The following is a 15,766-nucleotide window of genomic DNA, read 5'->3' on the forward strand; positions in this document are numbered from 1 at the left end:
TGCGTAGACGTAAGCAGCAAAATTTGACGGCAGGAGGTGAGCAGAACTGACCGTACAGAGTCATCCTAATACCCGTCCCATATCACGTGACTTTATATTACATGCATGCAGACGCTTTTTAAGCATAGATATATTCATATTTGGATAAAGTTGATTCACTCAATATGATACGGAGTAAATAATGCACTTGGCAGAGTTGGCAGCGCAACTCAAAAGCTAACTGAGCGGACCAATGCCGTAGGTAGGTGCTATTGCGAGAAGGGGCGGGCTGGGCCATAGGTGCATTACATGATGACGAGACCGCGGTTGGCAACGTATCCTTCAAGCCTAAACAACGCGCTGTGCGTGTGCGACAATGATTTTAGACATGCTGTGCTTGCTACACAAACAGGGTTCACATTTTTTGGTTTATAATCGAACTGACATTTAGAACACGAGATTTTCCCGAAAATTTGACTTGCGCGTAAAATTTCAGTCTGCACTTTTGTGTTCCCACGTGAATGGCCTTCCCCTTTTTTTGGAGTTCAAACTTCAAGGTGATCATTGGCTCCACAGTCCGGACCTTCAGTGATGCACAATTGCTCAATCGTTTGCTCTTGCGGACGGGGTTGCTAAACGGCAGTGAACGGCTGAATGCTGTATGCGGTATCACTCTGTTTCATGAAGATAACGTCGGACGGGGATAAAATCACAAAAACAACAATACTCCTCTACAAATTCATTTGCATTCTTCACTCTAGATGGGATCAAGATGTTGAACCAGACCAAGGAGCAAAGATCGGCGACAAATTAAATACACACGTAAGAATCAATTGATCCTATGCTCAGCCTAGCACAACGCAAGAGAGCCAAAATGAATTCACGAAACGCCGGCGCGCGCCGCGTCATCTGCACACCTTGCAGAGGCAGACGACCAAGATGACGGCAAACGCCAAACAGGACAGCCCAATGGCCAGCCCGAGAACCGCGGCGCTGGGCCCGCCACGAGAATCTTCGCCGTTGCCGTCCGATTCGCCGCCGCCGTCATCGTAGTCCGTGCTCTTCTCCGACTGCGCCGTGGCCGGAGGCGGCGTGACGGGGAACCCGTACTTATCACAGGGCGCCACCCCGACAGCAACCGCAGCCGTGAGCACCGACGTGTTGTAGCACAGCTTGCTGTTCCCGGCGGCCCTGAACACCCTGAGCTTCGCCAAGAACCCGGCCCCGAACGGCACCACGCCGTCCAAGTTGTTGCCCTCCAGATTAATCTCCTTCAGCCCCTTCATCCCGGACAAGAACCGCGGTATGCTCCCGTTGAGCCGGTTGGATCCCAGGTTGAGCACCTGGAGCTCGGGGAGCGTGGAGAGCGTGTCCGGGATGCCGCCGGAGAGCGAGTTGTTGGAGAGGTCGAGGGCCGCGAGCGAGATGAGGTCGCCGATGCGGGCCGGGATGGAGCCGTTGAGCGCGTTGGAGCTGAGGTTGAGGCTGGTGATGCCGCCGAGGAGGGTGACGGCGTCCGGGATGGCTCCCGTGAAGCGGTTTCCCGAGAGGTCGAGGCGCGCGAGGTTGGCGCAGTGCCAGTGGTGCGGGAGGGCGCCGGAGATGTTGGCGTGGGAGAGGGTGAGAGTGGTGAGGTTGCTCATGTGGGAGATGAGCACCGCGAGCTCGGACGTCGAGGAGCCCGTGGCGAGCGGCGTGTCGGTGATTGCGAGCTCCGTGAGGCTGGCGAGGCGGGAGAGCCAGACGAGGGGGAGGCGGGCGAGCGAGGACTTGCAGGAGAAGGCCAGGAGCCCCGCAGCGAGCTGCTCTGGCGGGAGGAGGCGCGGCGGGACTGCCGGGCAGTCCGTGAAGGCCAGCGCGCGGAGGGACGGCGCGAGCGCGTCCAGCGCCGCGGGGGAGACGGAAGTGGTGTCGGAGCAGTTGGTGAGCGTTAGGGATGTCACGCGACGGAACGGCTTCCCGGAGTCGCAGGACGCGGCCACGGGGGCGCCCGCCGCGTCGTCGTTGCAGGGGTCGCCCGCGCGGTGCGCGGCCAGGCCCAGGGCACGGAGTGCCAGCAGCTGCTGCGGATCTAGCTGGGCGGCGCCGGCGCCGGGGAGCGCGAAGGCGACGGTGACCATGAGAAGGAGGAGGCGAGAGGTGAAGAGGGTGGGGGCAGCCATGCCTGCCCACGGACGGCGAGGAGCCGAGGAGGAGCGCGCGTCAGAGCATGGGGAAAGGTTTCAAAGGTGGCCGGGGAGTGGTGCGCGCGCTCGGCTTACGAGGCTTTGTCCTCCCTCGTAAACGGTGGGACCGGGATGGGACGAGGCGGACCGTCGGATGGAGGCGAGCGGACGGGCGGATGGGCCGTGTTTGTTCGCGTGTGGCGTCGTTTGGCAGCAGTGTAGGCGCGCCACCTGCGGCGGCAGCAGAAGCAAGCAGCGGCCCGTGTGCCTGGGTACCCGCGCAAAGCTTTGCCGATGCCGTTGTTGTCAGGCACCGACCGCTGTGCAACTACAGAGCAACATCTTGTCAAAAGCTAGTGGTAGTAGTACCATGACAGGCGCTGCAGCGGGCACGGCTCCTGCCACTCTTCATGTGACCGGCCGCTGAAATTTCGAACGGCACGATGCCTGAGCCGTTTTCGCAGTTCTGGCTACGGACTGTACGTACGTACACTCGTGACAGTCGGCGATATCGTGTTTTCGTTTGAAACGATGGACGGCAGTAAGCACTGGCAACTCGGTCAGCGTTGAATATATTTTGAGGTTCAAGTTCTTCATGTTTCGAGTGGTCAGCGTTTGATCTGAACTGTATCATTTTACGCGATGAAGGCGTTTGATCTGAACTCCGCCGCCGCTAATATAGCAATCTTCAATCTACGCGATGCCGTGGCTTGACCTACCGATGGACACTCACGAAAATTGAAAAAAAAATCTGCCGTGGCTTTTCGTGGAATTCTTGTGGAAAGGAAGAAAGGAGACTCGAGGAGGACGCTGCCTCGTGACATGGGAGGAGATTTGCGCGCGGGAACGGGTCGGGGGTTTGGGAATCCCAACCTGCGCCTTCTCAATTCGGCTTTGCGCTCGCGCTGGTGCTGGCTACATCGGACGGAGACGTGGCGTCCGTGGACAAACCTGAGGATTTCCCCGCCAGAACTTGCCATTCAGATTTTTGAAGCGTCTACTTCGCCGCAGATTAACGATGGCAGAGACACTTCCTTTTGGCAGGACCCCTGGATCAATGGGCGAAGAGTCAAGGATCTCTTCCCTGCTATTTATGTGCAACGGCCAAGGCTTGACGATGGGATATCAGTTAGAGATTGCTTGCGAGAGGATTATTGGATCAAAAACTTGGATATAGGCGGCATCAAGGAAATGTTGAGGATGTGGGACAGATTGGCGGAGGTCGAGCTGGCGCAAGGTCCAGATGCGAAAGTATTGGTTGAAGCATAGTACCTCCAATGGAGGACGCATGTTCATATATATTCACTATGATCAATCAATCACAGGATTACAGGGAGAATACAAGGGAAGTACAATCTCTAGACTTGATCTCCAAGGTAATCCTATACAAGGCAAGGACGCCGGTGATTAGAGGAGATGGCGGGCTATTAGCTCCTGCCATACATACACTTTCCAACAGCCCCCCTCAATCATGACTTTCCCAAGTTGAGATTGTGTTTGAACATCCTCGTTTTCTGCACAGGCAGAGGCTTCGTAAACCCATCTGCGACCTGATCTGCTGATGGAATGAATCGGATCTCCAATTGCCCTCGAGCTACCCTTTCACGAACAAAGTGGTAGTCAACCTCTATATGTTTGGTTCGAGCATGGAAGACCGGATTTGCTGCAAGATATGTAGCACCAATGTTATCACACCATAAGCATGGTGTACTAGGCTGCGGTATGCCCAGCTCTTGTAGGATGGACTGGATCCAGATCATTTCAGCTGTTGCATTGGCCAGAGATTTGTACTCCGCTTCTGTACTTGATCTTGACACGGTTGCTTGCTTCCGAGCACACCATGATATGAGATTAGAGCCAAAGAACACAGCAAATCCACCAGTGGATCTTCTATCATCACATGAACCAGCCCAATCAGAATCTGAGAAAGCACTTACTAGTGTCGAAGGTGACTTAGTGAATTTTAGTCAACCTCCCATGTACCCTTAAGATACCTCAAGATTCTTTTTACTGTTGTCCAATGACTTGTTGTTGGTGCATGCAGAAATTGACAAACCTTGTTTACGGCAAAGGATATATCAGGCCGAGTAAGTGTCAAATATTGTAATGCTCCAACTATACTTCTATACCTTGTTGTGTCTTCGGTTCCCAATGGATCCCCTTCATCAACAGATAATTTTTCTGTGGTTGTCATTGGAGTTGGCGCGGCTTTACAGTTCTGCGTGTTCACCCTCTTCAACAGATCAGTGGCATACTTGCCTTGCATCATCATAATACCATTACTTGTCTTCTTGACTTCAATGCCCAAGAAATAGTGTAGCTCCCCTAGGTCCTTCAAGGCAAAGTCTGCTTTCAGATCAAGAAGGAGAGCTGCACCTTAGTTGAGGAGCTGACTACTATAATGTCATCGACATATACGAGCAAAAATATCATGATGTAACAAAGACGTATCTGCCTTCGAGGGACTAAACCCAAGCTCCTGTAGCCGTGTACTGAGCCTTGAGTACCATGCCCTTTGGGCTTGCTTCAAACCATACAAGGCCTTCTCTAACTTGCAGACATGATTTGGCCTTTTCTTGTCTTCATACCCCGGTGGCTGCCGCATGAAGACATCCTCCTCCAGAACACCATGAAGAAACGTGTTATGTACATCTAATTGTCTCATCTCCCATCCTCTTGATACCGCCAAGGACGGTATTAATCGAATTGTCGCTGCCTTGACTACGGGACTGAAGGTGTCCTCGTAATCAATTCCATATCGTTGCTTGAACCCTTGGCCACAAGTCTTGCTTTGTAACGGTCTATACTTCCGTCAGCTTTCCTCTTTACCTTATAAACCCATTTGCAATCAATGATATTACTTGCATCTCTGGCTGGCACCAAATGCCACGTCTCGTTTCGCTTGAGAGCATCATACTCTTCTTGCATTGCCTTAATCCAATTCGGATCATTAAAGGCCTCAAGTTGGTTTTTAGGTTCTCCGGTGGTACACAGGTTAATGATCCGGCCATACCGACCATACCTCACTGTACCATCCGTCAGCTTCCTTGTCTGATGGATTCCCGTCATAGACCTGTGACAGCATGATTTGGGGCCGGTGCAGGCGATGGTGATGCCGAATCAACAGAATCATATGCAACCTGATCTCCAGACGTGGTGGCCATAGAAGATCCGGACGGTGAAGATCCCGAGGAAGATCCGCCCGGGGCATGTCCCGCGCTAGCGCGAGATGATTGCCGCGCTGATGAGGGCGATGATCCCGAGGCTGTCGGGTGGCTGCTTCCCGCCCCCGCGCTGTGGCCTGACCCAACCGGCACGGAATTAGAGGCAGATTTGCCGCTGGTTTCCTCGGAAGCGCCGAAAGAATCATCTCCGTAATCAGCGCCAGAATCATTTGCTTGGGCCACAATTTCTGCATCAAATTGATCCAAATTTGCACCGTGAGCATGCACATGTGTCCATGCATGACCCTGCACACAATCTGAGCCAGCACAAGCATTAGAAGTATGAGTATTAGTCATGTGATCATGCAGAGGTCTATCCTCATGAAGATTTGGTGGAAGGAGAAGCATGTCAGCTTTAAGACGGGCACGGCATTTGGATGGAGTTTGGCAAAGGGAAAAACGTTCTCATCAAAGACAACATCACGAGAAATGTAGACCCGACCAGTAGAGATGTCAAGACACTTGTAGCCTTTGTGTAAACCGCTATACCCAAGAAACGCACATTGTTTTGATCGGAAGGCTAATTTGCAGGCATTGTAGGGACGGAGATTTGGCCAACACGCACACCCAAAAACACGAAGCAAATGATAGTTCGGTGGTTGGTGAAACAAACGCTCAATAGGCGAGGAAAAATTCAAGAGCTTGCTAGGGGTACGATTAATTAAATAAGTGGCCCAAAGATAAGCCTCGTCCCAAAACTTTAATGGCATAGAAGCATGCGCCAAAAGAGACGAGCCAACCTCTACAATGTGACGATGTTTTCGCTCAGCGGATCCATTTTGCTGATGCGTATGTGGGCATGAAACATGATGGGTAATCCCAATTTTCTGGAAAAAGGAGTTAAGCTTCTCATATTCTCCCCCCCCCCCCCCCCCGCCCCCCCAATCAGTTTGCATAGTAAGGATTTTATGATTCAAAAGTCGTTCAACTTGAGCTTGAAAATCAAGGAAAATCTGATAAACAACTGAACGCTTTTTAAACACATAGATCCATGTAAACTTACTGTAATCATCAATAAAGCTTACATAATAGTTATTCCCACGAACAGAGTCGGGTGCAGGTCCCCATACATCCGAATAAATAAGTTCAAGCGGTTTGGATGAAAAACTACTGGAACGAGAATAGGGCAACTTGTGACTCTTTGCCTGTCTGGATAACACGCTGAGTGACAGTGGAAGACGGATGCCCTAGCCGATCATGCCATGTGGTGGAGGTAGGTGTGTAGACGCCATAAGCTTGCTTCTGGTGGTTCTGGTGGAGAGCGTGTGAAGGTAGAGGATAGAGACCACCCCTACATCTGCCGAGCAGAAGAACTCTCTTCGTGACCTGGTCCTTAACAAGAAAATATGTGGGATGAAATTGGATATAAACATGATTGTCAGTAGTAAAGCAATGAACCGACAGAAGATTTTTCATGGCATTAGGGACATGGAGAATATTTTTAAGGTGTAGTTTGCGAGTAGGTGAATGTACCACTGAATGACCAATATGACTAATATTCATACCTGAACCGCTTGCAGTGTGGACTTGATCATCTCCATGATACTTCCCCTTGACAGTGAGCTTCTCCAGTTCACCCGCGATATGATCGGTGGTACCTGAATCCGTATACCAGTTCATATCAATGCCATAAGAGTTCATGGCAGCGCCGGCAACCTTCTCACCTTGCTCGTACTCCGGATCGAAGCGGTTCCAGCAGTCGAAGGCAACATGGCCCATCTTGCCACAGATCTGGCAGATGGGTCGATGTCCAGGCATGCCAGATTGACGACCCCGGCCTCGGTTTCCAGGTGCAGGTCCGCCACGGCCACCATCGCCACGACCGCGTCCACGATCGCCACGGCCACGGCCACCATTGCCGCGGCCTCGGCGCTGTGCTACGTTCCCCGACGCTTGGTACTGGGAGGGTGCAGCTCCCTGGCGCTCGAGACGGGCCTCCATGGCGAGAAGTTGTGCATAGATGTCACCAATATGCACCTTCCCGTCCTTGGAGTTGATGATCTCTACGACTGGGTTGTATGATTCATCTAAACCAGCGAGAAGGTACGACGCAAATTCTTCATCGTCCATGGCATGGCCTGCGGCTGCCATGCCGTCTGCCATGCCCTTGAGCTTCGCGAAGTAGTCCGCGATCTTGTCTGCTCCTTTCTTTATCTTGCCGGGCTGGCCCCTGATCTGCATGACACGCGCCCTGGATTGGGACGTGAACATGGACTCGAGCGCCTTCCATATCTCAGCTGCAGAGGTGCAAGATACAACCTGCACCATGATCTCCTTCAAGAGGTTGGACAGGATGTATCCCAGGACGATTTGATCATGAGTAACCCAGTGTATGTACGCCGGGTTTGACACCTTCTCATCTTCCTCCTCCTTGTCCTTCTTCTCGACGATGATGAACTCGGGCGGCGGCGGAGTGCCGTCAATGATCCCGAGGAGTTGGTTCCCTCGCAGCGTCGGCAACACCTGTGCCTTCCACATGATGTAATTGTCCCGAGTTAACTTCTCGGTGACTGGAACCAGGGGCGCGATGAGGCCCGCGGATATGGAGGTAGACGATGACATATTTGAGATGAGCTCTGAGGAGACGGAGCTCTGATACCATGTGAAAGTATTGGTTGAAGCGTAGTACCTCCAATGGAGGCCGCATGGTTCATATATATTCAATGTGATCAATCAATCACAGGATTACAGGGATAATACAAGGGAAGTACAATCTCTAGATTTGATCTTCAAGCTAATTCTATACAAGGCAAGGACGCCGGTGATTAGAGGAGATGGCGGGCTACTAGTTCCTGCCATACATACACTTTCCAACACCGATTCTTTTCGATGGACGTGGACTGATTCCAGCCATTTACGGCCAAATCAGCATATCTAGCAATATTTGAGGGCGGAATTCAAAAGCTCCTGCTAAGTGCAAATTCTTGTTGTGGCTTGCGAGTCAACACGATGTTGGACCGCCGATAGACTTAAGAGGCGGGGACTTGATCATCCTCCTGTCTGCCTTGTCTGCACACAGGGACAAGAAGCGGTTGACCACCTTCTTCTGGGCTGTGTTTGTGCGAGGGAGATCTGGCACAAGGCTTTGGTGTATTGGGGCTTGCTGCAGTGGATGCTGTCATCGGAGGCCGTCCTGCCACTGCAAAAAGAGACTTGAATTCGCAACAAACGCAGCTCTCATTTGGTGGTTGATTTGGAAGTATAGAAACCAAGTTGTGTTTGATGGCGAGCGTCCGAGACTCCGAGTGCAATGAGTATCATGTCGGTGATCAGCAAGGAAGGGGAGAATTGGATGAAAGCAAAGCTAAATAAGGTAGTGGCCTGAATAACATTACAGTGTGTGGTTTGCCGTGGAGAGATGCCGGTTAGTTTGTAATATTTAACATTTGTACTCGCTGCTCCGCAGCTTAGGTGTATTTTAGAAAGAAAAAAAAGATAGCGCTGCGACTGCACGACAGACGAATATGCATTACAAGTTGGGCCGCTCCCGATCGGGACGTTTATTAGCAGTTTGTTTTCCTTCAGGCTGGGCAGTGCCTACACGAGGCCCGTTTCCTGTCTAGAGAGTAGAGTTCTGTTTTGTTCTGCATTTCCTTTCAGACCTTCCTTCTCGCTCTGTTTGCTCTGCTATAGACTGTAGTAGGACGAATTTTTTGCTCAAAATAATTGATGTAGGACGAGTTAAAGGTCAACACAGTGCTGTCGAAAGATGTTGACGGCTTGCCATTAGTTGCATCCGCTAACTAATCGCGTACGGGATCTCGAAGAGTTTTGTTCAAAGCGTCGCAAACCGATGCTGCGGCTTGCCGTTTAAGTCCATATAGTACAATGCTAGTGCCAAATACGGCCGTCAAGATCGAAGAAGCCAGCCTGACGCTGACCCATATCTTGCATGAAATTTTGTACTCGGAATTTTGGAATGTACAAACACATCCGCGCGCCAGCTTCTTTCTCTTCTACGTCCAAATTAAAGGACCTTATATATGTACACCTTGTAACCACCAGGAACGGATCAAATCGACGATGGATCGACCGGTCATATGCACAGATGGATAGTACTACTACTCTACACAGCACAAATCTCAGACAAAGTCGTCCTCAACTTCCTGCATGGACTTGCCGGCGGAAGCGATCTGCCGGTTGGAGGTCATCTTCTCTGCGATCATGAGGCCCTTGTAGCTCCGTATCTCCGCCTGACGCTCCTTCTCCTGCCTCTCCATCTCTCCTCTACGCTTCTGCACACCAAATTCATATACATGTTCAGTTGGACACAGTAATTATAAGTGAGTGTATCCTATTTGGCAGGCTTAATTATAACAAGTTATGATCAGCGCGCACGACAGGCTTTAATTTAGGAGGTGGAGCTTGCCTTGTCTTTCAACTGCATCTTCCTCTCGGCCTTCTCCGCTGCGTTTGATGCGTCTTTTTCGGCTGCACATGCACACAAACACAAAGGAGTTGCAGAGATAGATCAGCAGGCAAGTCTTGTCTGCAGACAAATCAACAAATAAAAACACAGGTGCACACGAAACTGGAGACTTCTGCTTAATGCCATATGTACTCCGTAGTACCTTTGAGGTCTGGTCGGCGCTCTACCCTGGTCTTATTCAACCTGTTGAGGATCTCGTTAACACGCTTCTCCACAGTCAAGACATAAACCTGTTGTTGGTGAGCAGTAGATAGTGTGTCGATTAATGCATTCGTTACACAGAAGGAATTAGCTGATTATCAGTTGTAACACAAGAAAGGATGCGAGTGTCAGTTGGCATCGGTCGCTAAGCTACAGGTATGCGCGAGACAGGCTTTCAATCTATAGACTGATAATGAATTGGCAGCTCCGCTATCCCCAAGAACTGTTCACAATTATTGTCCAAGATAATTTAATTAAATTCTGAAGGTTCCTTGTCCAATTATTGTTCATACCGAAAGGCTTTTCAACCCTGATACAATGCAAACGCTGGATGTAACAACACGGTCCTTTAGTGAGCAACTAGGCCATAATTAAAACGTCACAATCAGCTGAGCATATTTGTCTAGATCTAGATAGAGAGAGAGCTTGTGCGGCACACATGCACGTGTTGCCTCGAGACAGGGACGGAGACAGGAATTCGACATGAGACGGGCGAGTTGGGATTAGGGGAGGGGGGGGGGAGTATTTTTAATGAGCTGATTAGTAACTGTTAAGTAAAATGAAATTTCTTAGGGAGAGCAAAGCACCCCGGCACGCCCCCTTGTCTCCATCCCTGCCTTCAGAAATATGCTGTAACTTGTTAATGAACATCATGAAAGTAGCGGGAGGAATTATTAGATTCTTTTACCAACATCTACAATCTTGAATTAGCTTTTTGATATAGAGAAAATTATGTTTTTCATCCCTCAACTTGTTGAAAAGTATGAAAATAGTCCTATAACTTCTTCCGTATACTTGTAATCCCTCAATTGTCAAAATCGGACATCAATGGTCCCTCTCCATGGTTGAAACAATTTTGGTGCCAAGATGTCATGGTTTCGCCCCTGACTTGCTATGTTGGCATTTGGTTGACTATCCGGTTGGATCTGAACCTTGAACAGCTGACAAAAGGTGTTGACGAGACACTATCACATTTCCTTCTGTCAACGTGAGTCTACTTGATTCTTTTATTGGCTTTTGAGGCAAAAATAAATGAACTTGGAGCTAAAAAAATTTAATGCCAACATGGCGTCCTGACATGGCAAGTCCGGAAAAAAATCATGCCTCGTCGACACCAAAATCACTTTTGGAACGGGGCGAGGGACCATTGTTGTCCGGTTTCAACGGTTGGGAAGAAAGTTGAGAACCATTTGTGTACTTTTCGACGAGTTAAGAGACTGAAAATATACTTTTTCATATATATTTTCGTAGTATACTTATTTGACATTATAGATGTTAGTGTAATTTTTTACAAACTTGGTCAAGGTTAAAAAGTTTGACTTATGACAAAAAAAACACTCTTGTTTTTAGTAACAGAGATAGTAGTTACCAGCCTAGGGTTGTGGAAGCCAACTTGTCCGACATCCATGGACGGCCCCTTCTTGAGATTAGACCATGGCGTGTAGACCACCTCGACATTGTTCATCTTGTTTCCTGCACGACAAACACATGCATATGCATTTGTGTGGTTTAGCGAGCATTATCGATCCAACTTGTCACGTTCCGACAATCACAATCACTCCATATAGGCCAGAGATCAATTCAAGAGATAATGCATATGCAAGGGGTCCATGCATGTAGAGAGAGCGCGCCAATAATACATCAGGAAAAGTTGATGACAAGCACGCAGGAAAAGAGATTCCTGTAACGAGCAATGTGGCTGCTGCTTCTTTGCAGCAGGACACGCCATTGAATATCTGGCAGGTCACACCAGTCACCCGATATTTCCCTGGCGTACGTGTAGATGTTTTGCTAGGTATTCTTAGGGAACTTTTGATAATGAAATCTTGTTAGCAAGTTGCACGTATTTTGCACTATTCCATCTTGAATTATTGATCATTCGGTTATATACACATTATTAGTAAGAAAAACATATATCAGACGTACGCCAGCAAGTTGGGCAGGTCTAGTGCCTGTGTGGCTAAATAATTAGCGCACCCAGCTCAGCGCTAACTAACAAGTTTGAAGTGGGTTGTCCCGTTGGAATGCATAAATTTTCTAGGCGTTTTACATGAAATGTACTACTCCAGAGTACAGTTCCCAGTACGTACTCTGGTCTCTGATTCCTTTTTTTACAGGACAAATTTAAAGGTGATCTCTTTGGAATATGCATAAAGTAGATAGTATCCAGATAGACGTACATACCTTGAATGGAGTGCGCTTTTACGAGCTGTGCGCAATCCTCCAGGAGGCCATCGCTGATGCTATCTACAGACTCGCCCTTCCTTAGCCTCAGATAGACGTGCGCCGAGGACACCTTGTCCACATGGAACCTGGTCGATCGTGAAACAGCATACCAACATGATTATTTCACTCATACGGAGTAGTACATACTTACCGATCCAATACACATACCCTTGCTCAGTTAATGAATGGGCTAAGTTGAGACTTGGCAGGATATTTCACGAGATGGATCCGCTTTTGGATAAGTTTTGCAGTAAAATAAGCAGTCTGCAGCCAGCTAGCTAGCAGTATGTATGCGAGACGAGGGCGAGTTCCACTAGACGAGGGTGTTTTGGGTCGTTACTATGCTCGCAGTCGCAGCTAGCACGGGTGCAGTGTGCTGTGTGCAGATGGCAGAGAAGGAGGACGACGACAGGTATGCAGCGTGTGTGGAGCACGCGGTTCGTTCTGTTCCGTAGCGTCGGTTGTATCCTTGGGTTTGGTGGTTGGGGGAGCGTTGGAGTGTCCCCGCCAGCCTCGTCACGGCGTCAATCCGCGCGCCCTCCGTCTCGGATGCCTCTCTGCTTCCGGCGTCTGCCTCTCCGGCCTCCATGGTTAATTAACTCAATTTTTCACGGAAATGATGAGCAAAATACTCTCTCGCCTGTGATTGTGTGCTTAGTGCTTACGGCCATCGTTATCCCTTGAGTCCCGCCCATCTACTTGCAAGGGCGAATATGTATTTTCAGCAGGGAGGGAGGGAGAGTTGTAGTAGGCAAATGCTCGTACCAGACGTCCTCGGGGAGGCCGTACTTGATGAGCTCCTCGTTCTCGTTCTTGTCGGCGCCCATGTAGATCGTGTAATCCCCGGCGTCCGGTCGCGCCTTGTAATAGAACACCATTGGCGCCAATATATATAAATATAATCTCTCGCGCGCTCTCTTCCTCGCCGGCTTCCACGAACGCAGCACTTCACCTGACTTGAGCTCCTCAACTATATATATATCCAGGTGTAGGTTTTGTCGCAGGAAAAAGAGGCGGCAACAGAGGAAGGAGCGGAGGCAGAGAAAGAAAGAGAGGCAGGGGAGCAGGCCAAGGGAGAGGACTCAGCGACGAACCAGGCGATGGCGCTGGGCGGGCGGATATAAGAAGGGGAGACGCGGCGTGGGCTGCCCCATCCCGTGGTTAAAAACGCAAACGTCCACCCCCAACGGGTTGGGTTGCCACGTGGAGACACGATGGATTCGATTAAACAAATGCGACCGATAGGGGGGGCCTTATCCAAGCCGCTTTTGCTCCCCCCACCACCTCGCTATCTTTAACTAACTCATTAATGAACCGCTTTTCCTTTAACCAATGACGCGGCAGAGAGACCCTGGCGATGAATCTCCGATCTGTCTCTGACATGGCAGCGGTGGCAAAGGATATACTCCTCCTCCTACCGGAACTCTCCACTTGAAAGAATAAAAATGCGCACATATTATAGCTGCCTTATTGGTGGCGTCGTAAAAGCGCCGTATCTTTTGCGAGAACGACGTCTGTTTTCTATTTTCAACCCGATGGGATTCCGGCCGAACCAAAGGACGGACCCAGACGCTTTTAGCGACCTTTGACCTTTCTCCCAACCGGGGGAACGTGCCGGAGCACTGATCTCATTCGTTCCGGGGACGTCTTAGGTAGAAATGGCACGCGACTGGTCAGGCAAACACCGCCGGGAGCTAGCGAACGAGGAGAGGATCGACTCGCACCCACGGCCACGGGGATAAAAGGATGTTGGTTGGATGGATGGATACTGGGATGCGGCCGAAAGAGGACGCAGGTGAAAGGTGAAAAGGCCGGGACTGGCCGGACCTCGAACCGAGGCAGATAACCGGACGGAAAGGGAACGGATCTATCGGAATCTGACTCCGACGCGCAGATTGTACCATACCACCACCTAGGCATGTGGGGTGTGCTTTATATATCCTCGTTATTGTTGTGGTTTATAAACGGGGATTATCATTCAACATAAAGTTCACTTTTAGTTCTCCTATAAAAAAGAGTTCTTGAGTTCCTATACTTTATATACAAGTATACTTTTGATCCCTTGCCTTCTGAAGCCCAGCAAGGTTGGTCTGTCATCGGGGAAGAAGTGGTTTCCTAGCTAGCGTGACGTTTTCAATTGCAGGTCTTGTCGTGACAAGGGGCGGAGTCAGGATTTAAATACCGTGGAGTGGAAAAATAAAATCACACATGCAATAATTATCGATCAAATTAAGCATATCAATACATGTTTTCCAATAAAAATGGGACTATAATTTCAGATGCAATTTTCTCGTAGAAGAAATTTATTGTTGTGGTCTTTCATCTCATCCTCGAGTATAAGTGCATAGAAACTTAAAAAAATGCATCCTAGTACATTAATCGATCGCTATATATGTCCGATCTAATATTTAATTAAAGTAGCAGAAAATCTACGGATTAGATTTACCCAAAGTCATCGTAGGGTCCAAATTTGTCCTAACTCAAAGAAAAATCAGATTTGAGTGCCATGTCTGATCGGAAAGCAATCGGAAAAAATAAAATCAGAACTTAAAAGGAGTCCGAGCAGAACTCTGCATGCGAAGTACTCCTCCAAGCCGACCCCTCGCTACTCAAACTCCTGGACACCACATCGCCGCACACAAGGCGTGACACCAGGTCAATACTTACTACTTGCCTGATTTCCTCCTCCACTACTGTACTGTGTGCATGGGTCAACGAATTGAACAATGCACAAAGTCTTTGAATTTGTTCCGAACAGTGTTAAACACATCAAGATTAAACAAACCGACTTGGAAAGAAAAAATTTGATAAACAAATAGCTACTCCCACCATCTCATATTAAGTGTCTTAAATTTGTCTAAATATAAATGCTTTTAGTTATCAAACAAACCGACTTGGAACAAAAAAATGATAAACAAATATCTACTCCCCCTCTCATACTAAGTGTCTTAAATTTGTCTAAATTGGATGTTTCTACAAACTAAAAAATAAACGTGTCTAGATACATGTAATATTTTGACACTTGATATGGGACGGAGGAAGTACTAACAACCGTCCGATCCAATATCTGAGATTCATGCGAGATTCAGATAAATATAAAATGACGAGAAAATCTTAATTGGATCCCTATGAACGTCGACTGAGAAATAACTATTTCTAAGTCGTCTGAGAAATAGACACCCCCTTTCTAATTTCAGGTCAATTTTTGTTGATCCTAGGATTGGTGCACCTAGGGCATGCTGGGAAACCACACCGTCTATCGAGTCATGGACCGTTAAAAAAAAGTAACAATTTGTCGGTAGAAATAAAACAGTTAATACGAATTAGTAAAATGTTCAAACCAGCCCACCGTCCATAGTAATTAAGTGAGATTTTGTATCAAACGTTGGCTAAAACGCAATGCTTACCGCACCATCCGTACAAAAATAGTAATCATCGATAAAAAAAAATATGTCTGCCGTCGATGTCTAACTCTTATAATAAAAAATTATCGTAAAAAAATCATGTGTTATATGTACAAGCTCAACACTTTCGTACTCAGC

The 15,766-nt window shown here is 48.7% G+C and overlaps 2 protein-coding genes across 2 annotated transcripts; both read right to left on the reverse strand.

Moving 5' to 3' along the window:
- Window positions 1-884: 884 nt before the first annotated feature.
- Window positions 885-2,141, reverse strand: LOC100823755 (receptor-like protein 51). Its single transcript, XM_003567070.4, has one exon. The coding sequence runs from the start codon at window positions 2,139-2,141 to the stop codon at window positions 885-887; it is 1,257 nt and encodes a 418-aa protein (XP_003567118.1).
- A 7,079-nt stretch (window positions 2,142-9,220) lies between these two features.
- On the reverse strand, window positions 9,221-13,346 carry LOC100838293 (coiled-coil domain-containing protein 25). Its single transcript, XM_003569771.4, has 6 exons — window positions 12,990-13,346; window positions 12,183-12,310; window positions 11,368-11,471; window positions 9,940-10,027; window positions 9,738-9,799; window positions 9,221-9,603 (listed from the first exon to the last, which is right to left on the reverse strand). Exons 1-6 carry the CDS (start codon window positions 13,100-13,102, stop codon window positions 9,451-9,453), a joined length of 648 nt encoding a protein of 215 aa, XP_003569819.1. The 5' UTR covers window positions 13,103-13,346; the 3' UTR covers window positions 9,221-9,450.
- Window positions 13,347-15,766: the final 2,420 nt, after the last annotated feature.

Source organism: Brachypodium distachyon, chromosome 2, assembly GCF_000005505.3.
Source record: "Brachypodium distachyon strain Bd21 chromosome 2, Brachypodium_distachyon_v3.0, whole genome shotgun sequence".
NCBI classification, from domain to species: domain Eukaryota; kingdom Viridiplantae; phylum Streptophyta; class Magnoliopsida; order Poales; family Poaceae; genus Brachypodium; species Brachypodium distachyon.